The 24,132-nt window shown below is 38.0% G+C and overlaps 3 protein-coding genes across 6 annotated transcripts in view; 2 read left to right on the top strand and 1 right to left on the bottom strand.

Moving 5' to 3' along the window:
* LOC112806348 (uncharacterized) overlaps nucleotides 1-11,110 on the top strand; it is a 30,281-nt gene extending 19,171 nt beyond the window's left edge. The window contains exon 2 of the mRNA XM_073905549.1: nucleotides 10,974-11,110. Within this exon, the coding sequence (XP_073761650.1) occupies nucleotides 10,974-11,000 (27 nt within the window). The 3' untranslated portion in view covers nucleotides 11,001-11,110. The remainder of the gene's footprint in view (nucleotides 1-10,973) is intronic.
* A 20-nt stretch (nucleotides 11,111-11,130) lies between these two features.
* CUNH2orf88 (chromosome unknown C2orf88 homolog) lies at nucleotides 11,131-11,418 on the top strand. The gene has a single exon (XM_073881298.1). The coding sequence runs from the start codon at nucleotides 11,131-11,133 to the stop codon at nucleotides 11,416-11,418; it is 288 nt and encodes a 95-aa protein (XP_073737399.1).
* A 4,428-nt stretch (nucleotides 11,419-15,846) lies between these two features.
* HIBCH (3-hydroxyisobutyryl-CoA hydrolase) overlaps nucleotides 15,847-24,132 on the bottom strand; it is a 105,195-nt gene continuing 96,909 nt past the window's right edge. For all 4 annotated transcript variants that reach the window (XM_025848622.2, XM_073881284.1, XM_073881279.1 and 1 more), the window contains 2 exons: nucleotides 19,534-19,567; nucleotides 15,847-16,196 (listed from right to left, as the gene is read on the bottom strand). In XM_025848622.2, coding sequence (XP_025704407.1) covers nucleotides 16,081-16,196; nucleotides 19,534-19,567 — 150 coding nt within the window. In that variant the 3' untranslated portion in view covers nucleotides 15,847-16,080. The remainder of the gene's footprint in view (nucleotides 16,197-19,533; nucleotides 19,568-24,132) is intronic.

Here is a 24,132-nt window from a genome sequence, read left to right as displayed (position 1 = left end):
GCAGGGAGTCCGATGCAGGATTCGATCTCAGGACCCTGAGATCATGACCCAAGCCAAAGGCAGACGCTTAAGTGACTGAGCCACCCAGGCGCCCCACTCTATGTATCTTAAGATTATAAACTAAAGTATAGGGCACCTGGGTGGCTCAGTCGTTAAGCGTCTGCCTTTGGCTCAGGTCATGATCCCAGGGTCCTGGGATCGAGTCCCACATCGGGCTCCCTGCTCGGCGGGAAGCCTGCTTCTACCTCTCTCACTCCCCCTGCTTGTGTTCCTGCTCTCGCTATCTCTCTGTCAAATAAATAAATAAAATCTTTAAAAAAAAAAAACCACAAGTATAAAAGAAGTGAATTTTCAATATTTTATTGAAGTATGATTAACATACAATGTTATATTAGTTTCAGCTGTACAACATTCAACAATTCTATACTCAGTGCTTAGCATTATAAGTGTAGTTACTGTCACCACACAATGTTATATTAATGACTATATTCCTTACACTGTACTTTTCATCTCCATGACTTATTTATCACTGGGAGTTTGTACCTTTTAATGCCCTTAATTATTTCACCCATCCTCCCCCTCACTTCCCCTCTGGCAACTACCAATTTGTTCTTTGTATTTAAGAGTCTGTTTTTTGTTTGTTTCTTTGTTCATTTGTTTTTAGGTTCCACATGTAAGTGACATCATATGGTACTGTCCTTCTCTGACTTATTTCACTTAATATTATATCCTGTAGGTCCATCCATGTTGTTGCAGATGCCAAGATCTCATTTCTCTTTATGGCTGAATAGTATTCCTGTGTGTGTGTGTGTGTGTGTGTGTGTGTGTGTGTGTGTGTGTGTAAGTAAACATAAATCACATCTTCTTTACCCATTCATCTGTTGATAGACTTGGGCTGCTTCCATATCTTGGCTATTGTAAATAATGTATAACATAGGGGTGCATATATCTTTTCGAATTAGTGTTTTTGTATTCTTTTGGTAAATACCCAGTAGTGGAATTACTGGATCTTGTGGTATTTCTAACTTTTCTAGGAACTGCCATGTTGTTTTCCACAGTGGCTACACCAGTTTGCATTCCCAACAGTGCACAGGGGTTCCTCTTTCTCCACATCATCATCGACACTTATTTTTTTGATTCTAGCCATTCTGACAGGTATATGGTGAATATCTTATTGTGGTTTTGATTTGCATTTCCCTGATGATTAATGATACTGAGCATCTTTTCATGTGTCTATTGGCCATGTGTATGTCTTTGGAAAAATGTCTATTCAGGTTTTTTAATCAGATTGTGTTGGGTCATAGAAGTTCTTTATATATTTTGGTTGTTAATCCCTTTTCAGATACATCGTTTGCAAAATCTTCCATTCAGTAGGTTGCCTTTGCATTTTGTTGATGATTTCCTTTGCTGTGCAAAAGCTTTTTATTCTGATATAGTCCCAATAGTTTAGTTTTGCTTTTGTTTTCCTTGTCTCTGGAAACCTATCTAAAAAAAATGTTTCTATAGCTGATGTCAAAGAGATTACTGCCAGGACGCCTGGGTGGTGCAGTGGTTAAGTGTCCAGAGTCTGCTTCAGACTCTCTCTCCCTCTCCCTCTGCACCTCCCTGCTCCTCACTCTCTCAAAAAAAAAAAAAATTTTTTTTTAAGATTACTGCCTATGTTTTCTTCTAAGAGTTTTAAGTTTTTAGGTCTCATATTTAGGTCTAATCTATTTTGAGTTTATTTCTGTATATGGTGTGAGAAAGTGGTCCACTTTCATTCTTTTGCATGTAGCTGTTCAGTTTCCCCATTGTATATTCTTGCCTCCTTTGTCATACATTAATTGGCCATATAGTATGGGTTTATTTCTGGGCTCAATTTTGAAAATTGTATTTTTAAGACATTTTATATTTCCGTAGCCAGCCAGTTAAAATGACAAGAGCTAAAATACTTTTCTTGGTTAATATCCAGCATTTATTGTATTATGCCTTCAACTGATAGCCATAGTAACTTCCTAACCTGACAGATGAGTAACATAGCCTTAAAATTAACTTCGGACAGCTGATCCCATATGCTATCCTAAGAAAGCTAATTGGATGATCTGCTAAACTACTGACTTGTATTAATAACTAACACTGTTGAAACTTTATTTCTTTGTTGTGAATCAACTAACTTATTAGGAGAGATTAAAATTATACAAAGCTTATTTAATTGTAATTGCCTTTTAAGATGTCCATCAAGTATTTGAATAGCTACTATAAACAGTAGCATAAACTTTTTGGTTTTGGCTGACTTTAAGGATCACACTTCCTTATTCATGATAAACTTCAAGAGACTTCTGTGGGATAGAAACTACAGAACTAAAATCTGATTAAGCAAAAGTGTGTGGCAGTTTACCAAACCCATTCTATCAGGGCAACTGCATCTTCTCTGAGGATGTGATGAGCAATTCCATTAGTTATTGGATCAGCTGATTACCTAATGACATGAATATATCAATGCCATTTTACCCAAGACAGGACCTGAAGGCCAGAGTTGACAGCTAGTCCTATGGTGGTGGTCTGTTTAGGAGACTGGGAAGCTCTGGGCCATAATGTCCCTGCTGATGGAGACCAGGCCAAGGACTAGGGCAATGAGCAAAGTAACAAGATCCTGGAAAGGAACCATGTTGGTCTTTATTGGCAAGAATCAACTTCAAAACTAGTTCTATAATTCAAGTTTTGAATATAATTCAATTCAGTGAAGTTCTATAAATTCAAGAGGATGTTTAATACTTAAAAACATAAGCTATGATTGGATAAGGTATTGCTGGAGCAACTGTTACTCCAAGAAGAGCCTGAATTAGGGATGGAAGTTCCATGATTACTTGCCATGTAACTTGTTTCCTCTGCAAGGGGAAATAACACCTGTTTACCATTTCATCTATTAGTTGGGAAGAAGGAGATGGTAAACAATTAGCAAATTGAAGTGATAAGCAACTATGGAACAGTAGTCTTCTATCCTTGATAGAAGCACTACAGCTAAACAAGCTGAAAGTCATGACATAAATATCTTACTGTCTAGGTACTTTGAGGTCCTATAGACATTTGAGAGATGTGTTCAAATTAGTAATACTCCATCCCTTACAACACTCTTTAGTCTAGTTCTTTTGGGCAAAGTTATATATATCCCTCTCCTCACTCCACTCCCTTTAGCTACAAGTTCAGGAACAATACTTATAAGAACAAAAGACCCTCATCCAGTTTCCAAATTGATTTCTCTTTTATTGACATTATTCCAACCCAAAGCACTCTCCCAAGTTCCCAAAGGAAGTAAGAAATGGATAAAGCCCTTGAACTGGTAATGGTGGGTAGAAGGCAGCTTCTTGCTTTACTGTAGGTGCTAAAGAATATGGCCACTGGGTTTGGGCTGATTTAGGCCAGTGTGAGAGAACAAAGGAAACCACATGCCTATTATAGGAATCATACAGCACCATGAGCTAGTCTGTGCTCTGGATGCTGCCCCACCACTTTAAGAGCTAGAATTTTAGACTGATTTTAAAATTTAGTGTGGCTGATTCAAGCAGGCAGCCCTTTTTAGATATAAATATATCAGTCCCCTGGATTTAGGTCTCCCAGAATGGTCTCAAAAACTGTTATGTATATTTTATTTAAGTAAAAATTACACTGAAATAACAGATATTATAAGTACAATTTAACAAGTTTTGACAAATGTAAATACCCATGTAATCAACAGTCTAATCAAGATGTACATTTCCATCACTCAGAAAATTCTTTCATGCCCCCTTCCAAGCAGCCCTTACCCAAAGAGAACCATTTATGGTGTCATTTCATGGGATTAATATTGTCCACTCTTAAAATTCATAGAAATATGATCAGCCTTTTGTATCTGACTCATCATATTTCTGAGACTCACCCATGTTGTTGCATTATCTACAGTTAATTCTTTTTTATTGTCAACTAGTATTCCATTTCGTGGAGATCCCCAATTTGCTTATCCATTAAGCCTCTGGATGGACATTTCAGTTTCCAGCTTTGACTGCTGTGAATAAAGTTTCTATGGACATTAGTATACAAGTTATTTTTGTTTTGTTTTTGCAGACGTTTCCATTTCTTAGATGAATACCTAGAAATATATATACATCAATTTGGAGAGCAGTGAGTGACACCTTAACAGTATTGTCTTTGAGATCATAAACACTTCATCCCTGGTTAGATTTTCTCAGTAACAATTTGTAGTATTCATACAAATAACAAATACACAATATACAATGTAGTTCTTTCATATATTTTGTTACATTTATCCCTGTTTTTACTTTTTACCCAACTGCAAGTGTTAATTTCATCTTCCAATTATTCACTAAGTATAAATGGTTGATTTTTGTATATCAATTTTAGATCTTGAGACTTTGCTAAAATTATTCTAATTTTTTGTATATATACATAATCCTTAGGATTTTCTACATATACAATCATGTCATCTGTAAATAAAGGCAATTTCCTTTTTCTTTCTGACAGTCTTTGTGAATTTCTTCCCTCCCCCAGTACAATATTAACAGCAATCATGAGAATGAACATTGTTGACTTGTTCCTATCATAGAAAAAGTATTGTTTTTCACCATTAAATTTAACATTAGTTTGAGGAAATTCCTATTGCTGGTTTGCTGAGAATTTTTATCATGAATGGTGGTTGTACCAGATATTTTTCTGCATTTATTGAGAGGATTATCTAGTTACAGTAATCTTTTTATGTTAATATATGAATTTATATTTCTTGACTTTTGAATGGTTCATTTCATTTCTTGCATTCCTGGTATAAATCCCACTTGGTCATGATGTATTAACCATTTTATATATGAATTCAATTTGTCATTTTTAAAAATGACCTATGTCTATGTTCATCAGGGATATTGACTTGTAGAGGCTTTTTTGTTTTTCCAGTGTCTTAGCTTCTGGTAACAGTGTAATCCTGAATAAATTTAGAAGTGTTTTCTCTGTTTCCTGAAGAGCTTGAGTAAGACTGGTATTTTTTCCTGGAGTATTTGAAAGAATTTAGAGCTCTAGCTAGCCATTTAGGTCTGGAGGTTTCTTTTTTGGAAAGATTTAAGTTACAAATCCAATTTCTTTAATTAATAAAGAGCTATCAGACTATTTTCTCTTATGCTAGTTTTGGTCATTTGGTATTGATACAAAGTTCATAATATTCCCTTGTTGGTCTTGTATATAGCATCTGTAATAATGTCTCTTTTCTTACATACATCTTGGCAATGTGTGTCCTGTCATTTTTCTTGATCAGACTAGAGACTTATCTATTTTACTAAATCTTTTTTTAAAACCAGCATTGGTTCCATTACTTTTCTCTATTGTTTGCCCTTTTTGCTTCATTGATTTCTGCTCTTATCCATATTATTTCCTTCTACTTACTTTGGGTTTTTCTTTTTCTAGCTTATTTTAAAGCTTAGATCACTGATTTAAACTAAACCTTTTTTGCTACAAGCATTTAAATCCATTAATTTCCCTCTAAGTTTTCGTGGTGCATTTAAAAATTTTTCGTATGTTATGAAAAAAAATTTTTTTGGTATGTTATGGTTTCTATTTGAAAACATTTTAACTTCCTTATGATTTCTTCTGTGCCCCATGGTTTATTCAGAAATGTGATAGTTTCCAAGTATCTGGGGGTTTTCTGGATTTTTTATTGCCACTTATTTCTAATTTAAATCTAGTGTTTGGAAAATACACTCTAAGGTTTCAAGCTTTTGAAATCTTTTGAGACCACCACGTAGTCTATTTTAAGAATATGTATCCTACAGCTGTTGGGTATAGCCTTTTATAAATGTCAGCTCAAGATGAATCGTAGTGTTCAAAACTTGAATTCCTTATTTTTTCCTTTGGATATTCTATCAGTTACTGAGAGAGCAATGTTCATTTCTCCCTTTAGTTCTGTCAGCTTTTCCTTCATATATTTTCGAACTCTGTTAATAGTTACATATACATTTATGATCATCATGTCTTCCTCATTGACATATACAGTATCCCTCTTTATATCTGGTAATCCCCCTGGTCTTGAAGTCTACTTTGTCTGAATGTCAGCAGGATTTTTTATGCTTCCTATTTGCTTGGTGTATCCATTCTAACCCTCTTGCTTGCAACCTTTATATTTAAAGTACCTCTCTTGTAGGTAGCATATAGTTGAATTTTTAAAAAAGACTTTATTTTTTACAGCAGTTTTAAGGTCACAGAAAAATTGAGCAGGCAGTAAAGATAGCCCCTGCATCCCCACATACAGCCCCACCTACTATCAATATCCCACTCCAGAGTGGTACATTTGTTACATTAACATACCATCATTACACAAAGCCCATAGTTACATTAGGGTTCACTCTTTGTTGTACATTCTGTGGATTTTGACAAATGTATAATGGTATGTATCCACCATATTAGTATCATACAGAGTAGTTCACCGCCCTACAAATGCTCTATGTTCCTGCTATTCAGCCCTTCCTCCTCTCTAACCCCTGGCAACAACCACTGGATTTTTTAACTATCACTATTGTTTTACCCTTTCCAGAATATTAGAAAGTTGGAAAGATTGGCTTCTTTAACTTAGTAATAAGCATTTAAGGTTCCTTCTTTTCTTTCCATGGCTTGATAACTCACTTCTTTTTAGCACTTAATCACATTCCATTGTGATATATCCATATCACTGTTTATCCATTCACCTGAAGGGCATTTTGGATGCTCCCAACTTTTGGCAATTAAGAACAAAACTATAACCATCCATATGTTGAGTTTTGTGTGGACACAATTTTTCAGTTCATTTGGGTAAATGCCAAGGAGTGTGATTACTGGTTCATATGGTAAGATTAGGTTTAGTTTCTTTTTGTTTAGGTTTAGTTTTGTAAGAAACTGACACCTTGTCTTCCAAAGTGGCTGTACTGTTTTGCATTCTCACCAGCAATGAATGAGTTCCTGTTGTTCCCCATCCTTGTCAGTATTTGATGTCATCAGTGTTTGGATTTTCACCATTTTAATAAGTTATAATGGTATCTCAGTGTTTTAATTTGCAGTTCCCTAAGGTAGAATGTTGAACATCTTTTCATATGCTTATTTACCATCTGTATGTCTTCTTTCATGAGGTATCTATTCAGATCTGTTGCCCATTTTTCAATCAGGTTGTTTACTTGTTGAGTTTTAAAAGTTCATAGATAATCCTTTATCAGATATAGTTTTGCAAATATTTTCTCCAAGTCTGTGGTTTCTCATTGTCTTGACAGTGTCTTCCACAGAGCAAAAGTTTTTAACATGATTAAGTCCAAATTCTCTATTTATTTCACAGATCATGCCTTTGGTGTTGTATCTCAAAGGTGATGGCCAAACCCAAGGTCATCTAGACTTATCTATATTTAACTCCTAAATGCTATCTTCTTGGAGTCTTATAATTTCATGTTTTACACCTAGGTCTGTGATCCATTTTGAGTTAATTTTGTGAAGGATAGAAGGTCTGTGTCTAGATTTTTTTTTTTTTTAACATGTGGCTATATGGTTGTTCCAGCACATGCTGAAAAGATTATCTTTGCTTCACTGGATTACCTTTGCTCCTTTGTCAAAAATCTGTTGACTCTGTTTGTGTGGCATGAATCTTTTTAACTAGCCTGCCTTTTAAGCTGAAAATTTTAGTCCATTTCCTTCCAAATTTTTGATATGTAAGTTTAAGCCAGCTGTTCACCGTTTTCTAATTGTCCCATTTTCTTTTTTCTTCCTATATTCTTCCTTTCCTGCTGTTCTATGGGTTCAATGTGTCAAACTCCTTATTGTTTTTAAGACATACTTTATCTTTTCCCCCATTTTTCAGATTGGACAGATCTATAGATGTATGTTCAAGTTCATTAATCCTTGAGTTTACTTTTTTCTTTACAGTTTTCATTGCTCTGATGAGATTCTCTACTTTTTCAGTCTTTATCACTTTTTTTTTTTTTTTAAAGATTTTATTTGACAGAGACACAGTGAGAGAGGGAACACAAGCAGGGGGAGTGGGAGAGGGAGAAGCAGGCTTCCTGCCAAGCAAGGAGCCCGATGCGGGGCTCGATCCCAGGACCCCGGGACCATGACCTGAGCCAAAGGCAGACAATGACTGAGCCACCCAGGTGCCCCTTCATGTTCTTGAACATAAACAGCTTTATAGTTAAGTTGTGTTAATTACCAAATGCTGGGTCATTTGGGAGTCCATTTCTAATAACTTTTTTTGGACATGGGGCACACTTTCCTGCTTTGAATAGCAAGTAATTTTTTATTCTAGGATAGATATTGTGAATAATACCCTTGAAGGAGTCTGGATTATGTCATCTTCCTTTAAATGGTATTTATTCTCCATTTGAACTTAGTCCAATATGGTCTATGGCTGGTTAGCCTGTTTTTGTGAAGTTTTATTGTAACATACCCACTGCCCACTTGTTTACTTTTTTTTTTTTTTTTTGAGAGAGTGTGTGGACAAGCATGGGGAGGGGCAGAGGGAGAAAGAATCTCTTAAGCAGGCTCCACGCCCAGTGTGGAGCCCAACCCAGGGCTTGATCTCACAACCCTACATCATGACCTTAGCCAAAATCAAGAGTCAGACACTTAACCGACTGAGCCACCCCTCTATGGCTACTTCTGCACTATAAGAGCAGAACTGCATAGTTGTGACACAGACCATATGGCTCACATACCTAAATTCTATGCTACCTAGCCCTTTAAGAAAGTTTGTCAACCCCTCCCCTCACCCCCGGATTCACACCTCACTCCTAAGGTTTCTGTGAGGTTTCTCCACTGGGGCTGGTCTTGGAACTCCAAGGATTCCAAAGCACTAACTTATGGTATAATCGTTCAATGCTAAGTCTTACAAATCCTCTTCCTGTACATATACATTTTAAGTCCTCAGACAGGTGGTCTTGATGAGACCCTATCAAATGGGAGACCCCATTTCTGCCTTTCCCCACAGCTCCCTTGCCTCCTGAAATTTCATCTACCTTCAGGATTCCAACCTCTTCAACTCAGCAGGGCTGCCACTCTGCTTGGGCCCAACCTCCCCGAGATAATGCTGAAGATGTTCCCAGGCAGCATGCTCAATTGTGGAGTTCAATGTTCTGTATTTCCCTTCTCTTGAGGATCATAGTCCTGTGTTTTTCACATATATTTGTCCAGGTTTAAAATTTTTGGTGAGAGTAAATCTGGTACTACTTTGAAAGGTGCTTTTGCAAAACCAAAGATCCTAGAAAACAGATTATGACGACTCTCCTCATTGCTTTTTAAAAAAAAAAAAAAAGATTTTGAGAGAGAAAAAACGAGTGGGGGGTGGGGAAAGGCAGAGGGAAAAGCAGACTTCCCATAAAGCAGGGAGCCCTATGTGGGACTTGATCCCAGTACTTTGGGATCATGACCTGAGCCGAAGGCAGACTCCTAACCAACTGAGCCACCCAGGTGGCCTACTCATTGCCTTTTATTTGACATTCATTGAATGATCATTTTCAGGCTATGTACAATTCCCTTAACCATGCCTCATGTACAAATAGATAACATGTTGGTGATATACAACCAGGACAGTTCCTGTCTTCAAGGAGTTATCTAGTAAACCAGACAAACATCTCAATTTTTGAAATACATCTTTAGCAAGACATATGGAACTCAGAGTAATTAAAAGCAGAAGGCTAGATTTCCTCCACTCCCCGACCATATAATCCTTATTAGGGGTAGTATTATGGGAGAAATTGGGTAGACTTTATAGAAATCTAAATATTGTCAAATGGCAAAGGTCACCTTTTCTGGACTTTACTACTTAAAAACTACCATGCATTTAAATTCATTTTTATCTTAAGATCAATAATTTCAGAAATCAACTGAGTTTGATTTTATGAATTTTTCTAGAGCTATGACTTTTTGGTCCAAAAACTACACTATAATCTGGGATCATAATGTTATAGAGATTTCACCTGTGCTTTCTTATGGCTGGGCTCCCTCCAGTGAAGTTGCTTTGTATTTAGCTACCCTTAAGTCCTAAGAGAAGGTCATTCAGTGACAGCATCCAGTTGCAAAGCTTAGAAGGCACATCATGAGCACTGCAGCCTACTTACCAGACATCAGACAAGAGTGAGACATTTAAGGGTGGAAACCTCTATATTTTAATCTGAGCTTTTCATATAGTTTCATAGGAAGCATCTAATTCAGAAGAAAAAAAAAAGGTGGCTTTGCTACCTCTAATTTGTGTTGCCTAAAGGCTGTCATCCTGTCTCTTTAATTGTAAACATCTAACCAGGGGCCGGAGTCTGACCCTAAGAGTCCAAGATGTGTAGGCTCATGAGATTTGAGGCAGGAGAAATGTTTTATTTGCTTATTTCCCTGAACGGTACAGATCAGGGGTTGGCAAACATTTTCTATAAAGGGTCAGACAGTAATTTCAGGCCACATGGTCTCTGTCAAAACCACTCATCTCTGCCATGGTAGCATGGAAATAGCCATAGCCCACACACAAACAAATAGCATAGCTGCGTTCTAATAACCTTAATTTATGGGGCACCTGGGTGGCTCAGTTGTTAAGCGTCTGCCTTCGGCTCAGGTCATGATCCCAGGGTCCTGGGATTGAGCCCCGCATCAGGCTCCCTGCTCAGCGGGAAGCCTGCTTCTCCCTCTCCCACTCCCCCTGCTTGTGTTCCCTCTCCCGCTGTGCCTCTGTCAAATAAAATCTTTAAAAAAAAAAAAACTCTAACTTTTGGGTCAAATTCTAGCTGCCTGTTTTTGTAAATTAGAGTTTGCTGAACCCTGGTGTACATAAATTAAGCTAGCAAAAGTTAAACTGTGTTTTTAGTTTCATAAAAAAACAGATTTTCCTATTTTGTAAATTGCCAGTTTTACTGAGTGGTTTTCTTTCTATTGATAAGATAAAGATGTTACAAGTGACCAAAGTGGTAAAGAGGACTGCTTCTACATGCTACCTGATCAAAATGAAACTTTTCTTTTCACAGATAAACACTACAGGTAAAGACTGGTAAAAAGAAACACATTTCTGAAGTGCCTGGAAAAGAAAAGCACTGGTCAGTATCACGTGGACAAGTTCAGTGTTTTCCAAAGATGCTGTTGAAGTAGTCTTTGCTACTGCTTTTCTTCAAAGTTCTTCATAACATGGGCTGCATGAAATCAAAGCAAACTTTCCCATTTCTTACCACATTTGAGAGTGAGAAGCGACATGCAAGTGAAGAAAGCTTTATGTCTGAAGAGCGATTTCTACCTAGGATGCCTTCTCCAGTTAATGTCGAAGAGGAAGTGAAAGAACCACCAGGGCCTGAAATGGTAGTCTTAGAATTTGCACACCGCCTATCCCAGGAAATCTTGAGTGATGCCTTGCAGCAGTGGGCAGGCAATAACATCAAGTACAATGACATCCCATACATTGAGAGCGAGGGGCCTTGATGCCATAGGATGATGATAACTTTCTTGAATTGTGGATAAAGTTGGTGCTAGTTTAAACACATGAAATTATAGCAAAAACTGGTGTGAATAAATACAAATAACTCCATCTGGATGTAAAAAATGTCTGTAAGAGTATAGGAGTATCTAAAATGAAATGTTAAGCATTTTTATGTTAATAGCAATTTCTATCTGCTTGGTCTTGGGATTTGAGTCATTTAGAGGGCTAAATATAGGTCCTGCACCCCAGTAATCAGCGGTATGTCGTACCACTTTCTTCCTGAGGCACTAGTAGTATCACCAAAGAAATCAAATGGTTATTTTAAAGACACTCCTTTTAAAATAACTATTTGTTAATTTACACACAAACAAGTTATGAAAAGGATTTTTCAGATGCCTTGGCAAGGAAATGGCACTGAAGCCACAGTAATTAATAGTGGGTTGTTTGTCAAAACCATTTGTGTTAAGGATCCCTACTTAACACAAATGATCAAGCAGTAGAAAGCACCCCTTGTAGAAGTAGTCCATCTTGAAACCTGTCCTTAACTACTACCTTGAACCTCAGGGCCCTAACTAACCACAGCTGTTATTGGATGACTCAAGACTTTGCACATAAGGCATCTGAACAGGATACAATTTACAGAAGTCATGACATTAATGTTTATGGCACTGAATTAAGCAGCCCAGTGATAAAACAAGAATTTTTACAAACAGCAATCCAGTAAGTTTTAAAATAACAGAAGCCCTAGTCAAGGTAGAAAGCAGAACCTGTTTGCAGTGCTGCGTGTATATGAAATTTTACTGTCTCAGATGTAGAGGGTCGGTATAATGGGCACTCATTCCCATTTTTATTATTGACTAGTGGGGCAGTCTATGCATGAGGCTATACTGTTGCATTACAAAACAGAAGATCAAACACTCCTCCAAAAAGAGTACTTATGTATTTTTTTTTTTATGGTAACAACGCACATAAGGCATTTACAGCCATATTTTCTTAAATTTGGCTACCTTTTTGGGGAAGTTTTTTTTTTCCCCCCAAGAATCAAGTACTGTTTAAAATCAATGGTAACAGAGAATTTGGCAGTGAAGAAGATACTGAGAAAACATAACCTGTAGAAAAATTGGGACTCAGTCTCTACAATGGTCTTTTCATCCAGAATTGCTACACACTGAGTTTAGTTGGAAAGGGAATTATTTGTCTGTGTGCATTAAATTCTATTATTAAGATTCAACAGACCCTTGTCACTGACGAAGGCAGAAAGACTTGTGACCTCTTTAATGAGATAAATATATATTTGGCCTTATAAGCAGGCAGAAATGCTACCTCTAATTTTAACGACTATACTTTGAAACCTGCAAATAGAGTGAATTCTCCCAATTGCATGGACATGCCATCTTTCAGTTGCCTTTGGACACCTAGTCATTCAACTTTCATTTCCCCTAGTCCCAAGATTTGAACTGTCCTGTTGTGCTTGCAATCTAGAAACTTACAAAGTACAAAAACCACCACCCCTAAGGATCTGAAGTTCTAAGGCTAAGGAACAAAAGTCTTCTGAAAATGCAAAACACCTTTCGAGCTCATGAAGAAAAATTTAGGTTTTTGAGTATACTAATGACTCAGACAAAAGCCTAGACGTTGCCATTTTTCATTTTCTATCTCACATCAGGCCACTTTTGCTGCAAAGTCATTTACTATTTAAAAGATATATTATGGTGAGAACACAAAAGCCATAGCCACACTAAATTTTTCAGCATACACAGGGATGTAGACTGTTGAGTTTTCTTATAAATATTTAACCTCAGGTTCTGTGCCTGGGCCCCTATTTCCCAGGAGTGTAGCAGGGATGCCTGCCAGATCCACATCCCACTAGAAATCTCATCTCTGTTGCCACTCTGACAGTATGGTTTTGTCACCAAGCATCAACCCCTCGCTCCTGAATCATTTTAACAGAGTATAAGATCTTACAACATAGAATTATCTTGGAAATATGCGCTGTATTATATCAAACCAAATCAGTGAGTTAGTCAATAAACCAAGTTGGAGGCAGGCAGGAAAAAGCACCGGATAAACAAATTTGTGCTGCATGTGCTAATCATCAAGATATAGTTTGGCCTTGATGACAAAACAGATGAGAACATCTTTGATAGGATAACTTCTTTCATACCTTCATATCTAAATACTGGATTTACTTCATTTTGAACTTTCACAAACAGTAAAAGAATGGAAGATCTATTTGAGAAGGAAGGAACATATAAAACAGAAGACAAAGAATTATTAGCTACCGGAAAGGGAAACATTTGTTCCAACTTACACATTACAAACACAGATGAAATAATAGTGGCCAAATTATACGGGAAAGGAAACCGGGGAAAAAAGGGCCCAAGAAACAGCACTCACATCAGGCTCCATCAGACGACACACTGCAAAAACAAGTCTCCAGTGTTCTCGACTAAGGGAAGGGGCACAGTAGCAAGTTCCTTTCTTTACCACACGGACATGTGCCCAACCACTGAATCTTTTCCCTTGAGAACATCCAGGATAGAGGCAGATGAGCTGCCACCCATGTGACAAGGAACCTCAGATGGCAACTGTAAACGCAGATTACCAGAGAAGTGTGAACCCCACAACCGTGCTTCACTGCTCCCTTTGCCAGGTAAAGGTCTCTTGTGTGCTCTTACCTTTCAGTTGCAAAGCCTCTGATCCCAGAGTTCTCAATTTTCAGTTGCCTTATCTGTTCTTTGCAAATGACCTGTGGTCATTAGCACTCAAAGCACAATTTAAGGGGATAAAAATGATATTTGTGTCAAATTGCCTTGTTAGTATTAAAAACAGACACATTGAATGAAGGAGACAGCATGACACTCATATCCTACTTAATATCACTGGAATTTTATGAGAAGAGGGAACTATACTTTTTGTATTATATAGTTTTAGAAATCAAAGTTAGAGACACATGATAAAGTCAAGGAATAGTAAGGTAAAAACAAAGTTCCAACAAATATATTGTTTGCTTGATCATAATGCCCTCATCCTGTATTTGTGTGGCCAAACAGGACATACCTCCCTCGGAGCAGTGGGCACAAGCTCAGATGTACTCCCTGTATCTTACTTTGCAAAACTCAAGTTTTAGTAATTCTCTTCCCTGTAAGACTTAGCTATGAAATGGTATTTTTCCAAATATTTTTGTGAAAACATTTTTCCTAACCATACAATAAAAGTCTAGTTGCCATTAACCAGTTATAAGTTCTGATGAAAGCAAATGCCTTTCAATATTGTGTACTGTCAAATTTTTTGATATAAAGAATATCTTTTCTGCATTTCTAATGAATACAAAGTGGATAAAAATCCACTGATACAAATAATTTCTTGGATCATTCAGGTCCAATCTGAGAGCTTTAAGAAAATAAATGTAAACATGTCCATTGTCATGCCATCTGTATTCTAAATCTATTCTTGACTTTTTTGGGGGGAAAATGCTTCATGTTAAATATTTAGAAAATTTAAAGCAACTCCTAGATTTCAATTCCCTCATCTATAAGAAGGGTGCAGGATATAATCTTTGACGTCTTTTTCAGTTCTGCCACTTTCTGTTCTTAAAAACCAGAAATTCTCTTAGTTTCTGAATGGTCTGGGATGAAGGGAAAACTATAATAAGTCATAAAATAAATGATAAACTGATCTTTAAAGATTATTCTTACCTTGACTTTAATGTCCCAAGCCTGGAACACCCTGCAGTTTCTTGTGTACCTTAAGAAAAACTTATTTTGTCAACAGTTTTTGAACATATTTCTATTTTGAACAAAAAGCCCTTTTTATTTTCCTCCTGAATTAGTCTATGTAACAGCAAATAACTTATCACACACAAGTTTAATGTAAATTGCAGAAAGCAATGTGTCTCTATTTTAGAGACTGGAGTTTCCTAATTCCTCATTCTTTCAGATTAACAAATCCTACAAAACAACCATCACTTTCACCATAGGAAGGGATTCTGGTTAACTTTAGGGAAGACCAAAGCTGAGTTAATAATACTAGAGAGACAACCTCATAAAAACCTTTCCACTTTGCCTGAGATTGCTAATATTATAAAAGGAACACTTCTATAGTAACTTATAATTACTTTCAAACAGGTTTATATTTGCAGAAAATTCTCTGAAGCATTAACACAATAGCCAAAAAATTTCAGGGTTATTTTTTTAATAATCTATACATAAGTTTATTTACTCAACATAAAAACTACTACCCAAAGCCAAAACATAAGGCTCTCATTTCAATTAGATATTTAAGACCTTCAAATTTTCCCATTTCTATAAAACGGGTTGGCAAACATTTTCCAAAAAGGATCCGAGAGTATCTTAGGCTTTGCGGGCCTTACAGTCTCTGTTGCAACTACTCAAAGCAGCCATAGACAATATGTAAAAAGCTGAGTACAGTGATTTTCCAATAAAGCTTTATTTATGAACACTGATATTTGAATTTCATGTAATTTTCACATGTCATGACATATTAGTCTTTGTTTTTGTTTTTTTTTCCCTCAGCCATTTAAAAATGCAGAAACCATTCTTAGCTTGTGGAAAACTAAACAACAGGCAGCAGGCTGGATCTGGCCCATGTACTATGGTTTGCTGAAACTTGCTCCAAAATAATCCCTTAAAAATCTAGTCACCTTAAAATTTCAAATCGTTACTTCCCAGAGATTTAAAGTACTCATTCAAATCTTCATCAGTAACTTCTTTTAAATCAGCCGGTTTCCACTTTGGACTCTGGTCTTTATCTATTAAAACTGTCAAGTGAAGACATAAGAAATGTTAGTACATTTCTTTCAGGTATTACCAGATTTTAATTACTGAATTGACAGAAACTAACTTACCCAAGGCATATTTTCTATAGCACATTTTTTTCTGCAAAGTTAAAAATTTTTGCATGTGTTCCATTTTTAAGTTAAAGCCCCATAGGATTTGGATGGATAATAATGTACTGATGATGATCCATGGGGTTATTTCCCAACGTGCTAAGTCTAATGCCTATAGCTTGAATACAGTCTACTAATGTGGCTTAAGCCTTAGCCTTCTTCAAACAAAATCGTAAATGAAATCTTCCTGTTATAAAACAGCTAAAACCAGAGTTGGTGTGGTTTAAAGGGAAGGCAGGGGAGGGTGGAGGGCCCAGATCTGCCTTCTAAACTCCTCCACACTGAATTGAAAGGAAAATTACTTGAAGTAGAGGGAAGGGGGGATGACTCTATGCATAATTAAATGGGGATACTGCTGTTCTGCTGAATCCTCTAGTTCACACAGCTCTGAATTAAAATAGCAGACCACCTTCGGGTTATCCTAAGAAACTACTTCTCTTATTTTGGTGTAGTCATCATTTAGTGTGGCCACATAGCATCCCCAACGGATCATAAGTATGAGGCAATTGGCAAACCTCTCCTTTAAAAAGGGAAGGGGACAGGTGCCTGGGTGGTTCAGTCGTTAAGCATCTGCCTTCGGCTCAGGTCATGATCCCAGGGTTCTGGGATCAAGCCCCGCACTGGACTCCTTGCTCTGCGGGAAGCCTGCTTCTCCCTCTCCCATTCCCCCTGCTTGTGTTCCCTCTCTCGCTGTGTCTCTGTCAAATAAATAAATAAAATCTTTAAAAAATAAAAAAAATTTTAAAAAAGGGACGGGGATGTCAGTTTCCTGGTTTTGACAGTATACTACTATTATGTTATATAAACGTTACTATTTGAGAAAACTTGGTGAAAGGTACACAGGATCTTTATATATTATTTCTTACAACTGTATGTTAATTTACAGTTATCTCAAAAAATTTTTTAAAAAAGAGAAAGGGGCTATACTTAGTATGGTTATGGTAGAGAATTTTAACCATGCTTAAAATGTGCATAATTCTTGTGGATACTGGAGGGTTTTTTGTTTTTTGGGTTTTTTTTTAAAGATTTTATTCACTTATTTGACAGAGAGAGACACAGCGAGAGAGAGAACACAAGCAGGGGGAGTGGGAGAGGGAGAAGCAGGCCTCCCGCTGAGCAGGGAGCCTGATATGGGACTCGATCCCAGGACCCTGGGACCATGACCTGAGCCGAAGGCAGACGCTTAATGACTGAGCCACCCAGGCGCCCCTGTTTTGTTTTGTTTTGTTTTTTAAGACTGATTTATTTGAGAGAGTGAGCAAACAAGGAGGGAGGAGGGGCCAAGGGAGAGGAAGAGAGCATCTCAAGCAGACTCCCATTGAGGGTGGAGCCTGATGCAGGGCTCAATCTTAGGACCCTTGAGATCTGACCTGACCCAAACCAAGAGTCAGATACTTTAACTGCCTGCACCACTGGAGGTTTTCAAGGCTGGGCTGCCTAGCTACAGGATTCTAGCCGGTATCAGATCAGTGGTAACACTGATATTATGATCCCTGCCAATTTGACAGTTTTACATTCCCCGAAGAGCACAAATAAAAACAATTCTGGAACATTCTTTCTTCAAGAATCTCTTCCCTTTTAAGCCCTCTGGCCAATGCTATCATGGTATCTACCTCCTTGACAGTCTGCTGAAGGGCAAAAGGAAAGAATATTAATAAAATCTATATGTTTTCACACAGACATAATTTTTTACTTAGCACAGATAATAAGAAGTTCCTGCCATGTAGACAGCTCAGGTTTTTTCAAGTCTCATGAGGGACCCACTCAAATTCCTTTTGGTAACTCTCTAGTTCTGCTGAAATCTGTATTTTCTTCTATAACCAGGAAGAAGCTTATTCTAGCTGTTAAGAGTAAGAATTTTTGACAACCATTCCCCTAATTTGCTAGTTTATTTTATCTAATTTGCTAACATATTTTATAATTAGCAAACTGTAGCAAACATTTGGTTATTATGCAAGAACACCAAACAGTTTTACCCAGAATAGATGCTGCTTGCAAAATAGGGAGGTTATGTTAAAAGATGAGGCAGTATACTTTCTCTTCATTAAAAAGTAGCTTGATAAGCTCCTGTGTTATGAATCATAACTTTGGTGCTGCTTGGTCTCAACTGTGTCCATTAAATAATTGACAGTATATATGAAAACAGTATCTTTGTTTTTTAAGTTTAAGAGGGCTGCTACAACATATAATGATGCATTGAAACCCAAGTAGCACACAGGTCCCCCTAATATCAGAGGTCTAGGCTCTGATCCACATGTAGCAAGAATTTGCAGGGAATTAGTGTAAAAAATGCGTATTTTACTTGTTTTTATAAAACATACAGCCATCTCCTCTGACTCAATTCCCTGGATCATCTAAAAGGATTTGAACCCCTGCTTATTTCTGATACTATATCATGCCGTAAGTTAAGAGCATTCTACAACAGTGACCAGTCTATCAAAGCTTACAGCTCAGAGAATATAATCTTTTATTCAGATAAAGTACATAAGAGTCTCTACTACATTAAAGCGATCAATAAAAACATTAAAAAATTAGGTATGCAAAACACATGCAAAGGGAAAAACTCATTTTATGCAACATAAATAACAACTATTATTTATGAGGATATGGGCTTTATACGTAAACTGTTTTGCAAATTTGCTAAGAACAAAAAATAAACTATTTCCCTTTTTCTAAATATGCTGACTTTGGAGATGATAAACAAATTAATAAGAACATTAGCAGATGTTACTAATTATGTCCTGTGTTTTTTTCTCAATGTTTAACCGCTTGGGTACAGGGAAAGAGGTTACGGTAGGGCTCAATGCTGCTGGGAATGGCCAGGCCAGTACTAGAGAGAGGAGGGGTAGGGGACTTGAGGGCTTCTTGCAAGGGAATAAATGCACTTTTCCAAGGCTCCAGCAGCCAAATGAGTTTTCAAGCCCAGCTATACTTAGCAGAGGCAGTCCATGGGACTGGCAAAGCAGAATTACCTCTTACATATAAATTATAGGGAGCGGTGACACAGGTTAGGTGAATTTTTCAAACAATATTGGTTTCAAAGACCAATATTCCCTTATGTGCCAGTTGGTAATATAAAAAAGCAACAACTCTGCAATCTTTATGAAAGTGGAATTTTCACTAATAAAACAACTATCATCTTTGATTAACAGTATATGCTTAAAATCCTATTTTCATAATAGCCAGGAAGAAAACAATCATCACTTACCTGCCCTAACACCTTCATAAAAGTCATGGCCTCCCTGAAAGAAAATTTAGATTAAATGGTGAATTTCCAGGCATCTTTATTCCCAGTGATGATCTGTCTCCTCCACTCCCACAGCCACAGCCCGAAATAAACAGAGACTGGACCACTTTTATGACCCACTCTCTTGATCACCACCTCCGATTCTTAACTGCTCAAGTACATTCACTGTTGTGCCACTGATCCTACAATTTTTTCACCACTTACTTTATTGTGGTCACTTTCCCTTGAAAATGCCCTCATCTCCCTCAAGGCTTTTTCTCCCCTTTAGTCCATCTTGGCAAAATCCCAGCACCAGTTGCCCCTACCATTTGCCTCTGCCTGCTTTTGAGGAGCTAAATCTTGCTGCAGAAAAATCTGTGATTGGTTTCATTTAAAATTCATGACCACACATCTCAAACGGGCATGGAAAACTACCCAACGATCCATGTTTTCTTCTCCACTTCCCAAGATAATGATTTTAACTGTCTTCAGCCTTCTCCAACCTCCACCCCTCACAAATTTTACTCTCACCATTAGCTAATGATTTAACCTTCTATTTCATTACAAAAAGAGAAGCTCTAAGCCATGAACATTCTCTTCTTCCCACCCCTAAAATACCTGCAGCCCAACTACACCCATCTGTACCATGCCTTCCCTTTCCTGACTACGGAGAAAGAGACCATCCCTCTTTCAAAGGCCTGTTCTCCCCCACATTCCCACTCACATCTCCTCTTCTCAAGGACTGTGCTTGAGAAGGTTATCTATCTCTATTTTTACCCCTGGCATCATCAATGTAGGCAGCATAACTCAGTGACTGACTGTAGTTCAAATGTCTGGGCTCAGATGAATGGATAAAAAAGATGTGGTATATATATACAATGGAATACTACTCAACCATCAAAAAAGAAAGAAATCTTCCCATTTGCAACAACGTGGATGGAACTAGAGGGTATTATGCTAAGCGAAGTCAGTCAGAGAAAAGACAATTATCATATGATCTCACTGATATGCAGAATTTAAGAAACAAAAGAGAGGATCATAGGGGAAGGGAAGGAAAAATAAAACAAGATGAAACCAGAGAGGGAGACAAACCGTAAGAGCCTCTTAATCATAGGAAACATACTGAGGGTTGCTGGAGGGGAGGTGGGTGGAGGGATGGAGTAACTGGGTGATAGACACTAAGGAGGGCACATGATGTAATGGGCACTGGGTGTTATATGCAACTGATGAATCACTGACCTCTACCTCATATGTTAATTAAAAAAAAAAAAAAAAAACAAATGTCTGGGCTCACCCACTCCCTCTACTACACAGTAACGAAGTGACCCTGGGCTAGTAGCTTCCCTAATGCCAAGTTTCCTTATATGAAATGGCAGTATCAATACATGCATTGGAGGATTATCTTACTGCACATCCCAGCACAGCGTCTGACACACAGTAAGTGTTCAGTAACTGTTAACTACTATTGGTATCAACATCATCTTTTTTCTCTGAGTCATTCCCTAACATGTTCTAGTATCTTCCACCTTACAAAACAACACGGAATCTCACTTGATTCCACAGTCCCCGCTTCTACCTATTTGTTTCAAGAAGAAAAAGTTTTGTACATATAGCCTCCACTTGTCCATATCCCATTTACTCATTTACTCTCCAACTCGCCACACTCGAACTTCTGCCCCAATGCTCCTCTGAAACAGCTTGCCAAAATCCCCTGGACTTTCAGTGTTGCCATATGCTAAAGATGTCTTTATCCTACCCTACCAGACACTTTGGCACCATACTCCCTCCTCCTTGAAACACTCATTTCTTCCTTTCACGACCCCACACTCTCCTGGTGTTCCCACCTCTGTCCTTTTTCTCTTCCACTGCTCCTTTTCCTCTAACCCACTCAAAATGCTGGTCTTCTTGGGGCTCAGATCCAGCTCTCTCATTTTCCCTCTGTAAGATCTTATCCATTCTAAGATCATGTCACTCCTCTACTCAAAAATATCCAGTGGCTTCCCATTTGACTCAGAACAAAAGCCAAAGTTTTATGAAGACCTTCCAGGCTACAGGTGCTCTGCACAGCCCTTCTCTACCCTGTTAACTCTGACCCCATCTCTCTCACTCACCGACCCACTTCTCTGCCCACTCCATCCACAGCTCTCTGCAGCTCCAAGGACAGGCAGGCACACTCCTGCCTCAGAGCTTTGTACCTGCCTCTGCCTGGACGCTCCTCCCCAGAGCCTTGCACAGCTCATTTCCTCACTTCCTTCAGGTTTTCACTCAAACAACATCTTCTTAGTCAGGTCTTCTCTGGTAAATCCTATCTATAAGTTCAGTCACACAACCCCCCCCGACCCCTTTATGCCATATCCTCCTGCCCACTTTACTTTTGCTCCTTAGTACTTATATGCTGTATATTTTACAATTTTATCTGTTTACAATCTATCTCCCCCACTAGAAGGTAAGTTCCATGAGGGGAGGGATTTTGTCTATTTTGTTTACCTATGCATTCTTGGTGCCTCTAACAGTGCCTAGCACATGGTAAGTAAATTTGTTAAGTAAATAAATATCCAAAGTTTTTTTAAAAAGATTTTATTTATTCATAGAGAGAGAGAAAGAGCGAGCATGCACGTGAGCAGGGGGAGGGGCAGAGGGAGAGAGAGAGAATCTCAAGCAGACCACTGAGCACGGAGCCCAACTCGGGGACTCAGGGCTCGATCTCATGACCCATGATGACCTGAGCTGAAATCAAGAGGCGGATGTTTAACCGAATAAGCCACCTAAGCACCCCTCCGAAGTTTCTTTTTTTAAAAAGTGGTCCTAATGTCTTTCAGACTTAAATCTCTAATCCACACCTCCAAGCTCCAACCCCTAAATGCACTCTTTCCTTCCTCCACATTCATCATCAAGGCCTATCAATTCTATCTCCTACACTGGTCCTCGAAACCATTCGCTTCTCTCTAGGGCCACCACCCTTGTCTAAGCCACTACCACTTCACAGCTGGATTACTGCAATAAGCTCATATCTGGTCTCTACATTCACTCTTGAATGCTTCCAACCCCATCTCCATCCAGCAGCAACAATTACCTTCTTTTTTTTTTTTTTTTTTAAAGATTTTATTTATTTATTTGAGAGAGAGAGCACACGAGAGGGGGGAGGGTCAGAGAGAGAAGCGGACTCCCTGCCGAGAAGGGAGCCCGATGTGGGACTCGATCCCAGGACTCCAGGATCATGACCTGAGCCGAAGGCAGTTGCTTAACCAACTGAGCCACCCAGGCGCCCAACAATTACCTTCTTAAAGCAAATGGAACCAAATCATCCACTGCTGTAACCCATAGGACTTCTCAACATACTCACTTCTTATGCTTTAGGTCACAGAGGAGCTGACACCTCAAAGACGTCTTCCCTTTGTCTCTCCTACTCCCTCCTGTCCTTGCATCATTCTCTTCTATCATCAACCTGAATGTTTCCTTTGGAGCACTAACCACAATTGTACTTATTTTACTTATTTTGTTTACTTGTTCTTCATAGTCTCAGTAGACTATAAATTCCATGAGAACAAGGACTGGTTATTCTTTCCACAACATAACACCTAGCACAGTGCCTGGCAACATAGCTAACATATTTGCTGAAGGAAGGAAGGAACTGATCAATCCAGGCAGTGCAATAAATGTACAGTGGAAAACATAGACTGTGAGGTATAGTGGGTAGTGGCCAAGAGTACAGGCTCTGGAGTGAGCCCACCTGGTTTCACACACCATGTGTCTGCCACTTAATACCTATACCCCCTTAGGCAGGCTACTTCTCTATGCCAGTTCCCTCATCTGTAAAGTGGAGACAAGAATAGTACCTATCATTCTAGAAATAGTGTAAAATTTAATGGAGAGGATACATATAAAATGCCTGTCATAGTACTTCTCTTAACAATAGCCCTCAGCTGCTACTTACATCCTACTAGGAGTGACTTTAAGATTAAAGTGACTAAGAGAGTTTTATTTATAGTTAGATGAACTACTTTGAATACCTTAATAACTATTTCAAGACACGAAAGTCCATTAGGGAGACCTACTTTCTAGTTACTAAACAAAATATTTCCTTTAGGCCATAAATTAATCTAAGGGTCCTCTACATAACACAAAAGCGACGATTCTGCTTTCAAAGAGTTTACCACCTAGAAGAAGAAATCTCTAAGACTCTGAAATGTTTCATAAAATTAATATTCTATGTGATTCGTCTATTTTAAGTGTATTTACAATGGTATTTTCAATGCTAATCTACTAATTAAAATATGTAACTAATAACACCCATTCATACATTTTATATATACATATATTCCTCGTTTTACCAATGAGGGAATTCAGATTTACAGAATTTATGCTTCTTGCCTCAAGGTCAGAGACCGTGCCTGAAAAATGGTTAATTTCTATTTTGAATTCCACCCGAGATTAAAAGCTTTCTTACACTTACACACAAATATAGTTGCTGTTTCGTAAAGGCTTAAGAACAATGCGAGAGCAATAGTTCCACATACCTTAAGCTAATTGGCCTGTTGTGTGTCCACAGAGTATATTTACAAGTAGTTTTAAGGTTTTTGT

The sequence above is a fragment of the Callorhinus ursinus genome, unplaced genomic scaffold, assembly GCF_003265705.2.
Source record: "Callorhinus ursinus isolate GAN/ISIS: 27379988/994484 unplaced genomic scaffold, GSC_fseal_2.0 scaffold2, whole genome shotgun sequence".
NCBI lineage: Eukaryota > Metazoa > Chordata > Mammalia > Carnivora > Otariidae > Callorhinus > Callorhinus ursinus.
This window is presented reverse-complemented; position numbering and strand designations above follow the sequence as displayed.

Bases quoted from the DNA above. Each gene is read 5' to 3' on its own strand.
- CUNH2orf88 (XM_073881298.1), top strand. From the start codon at position 11,131: ATGGGCTGCATGAAATCAAAGCAAACTTTCCCATTTCTTACCACATTT.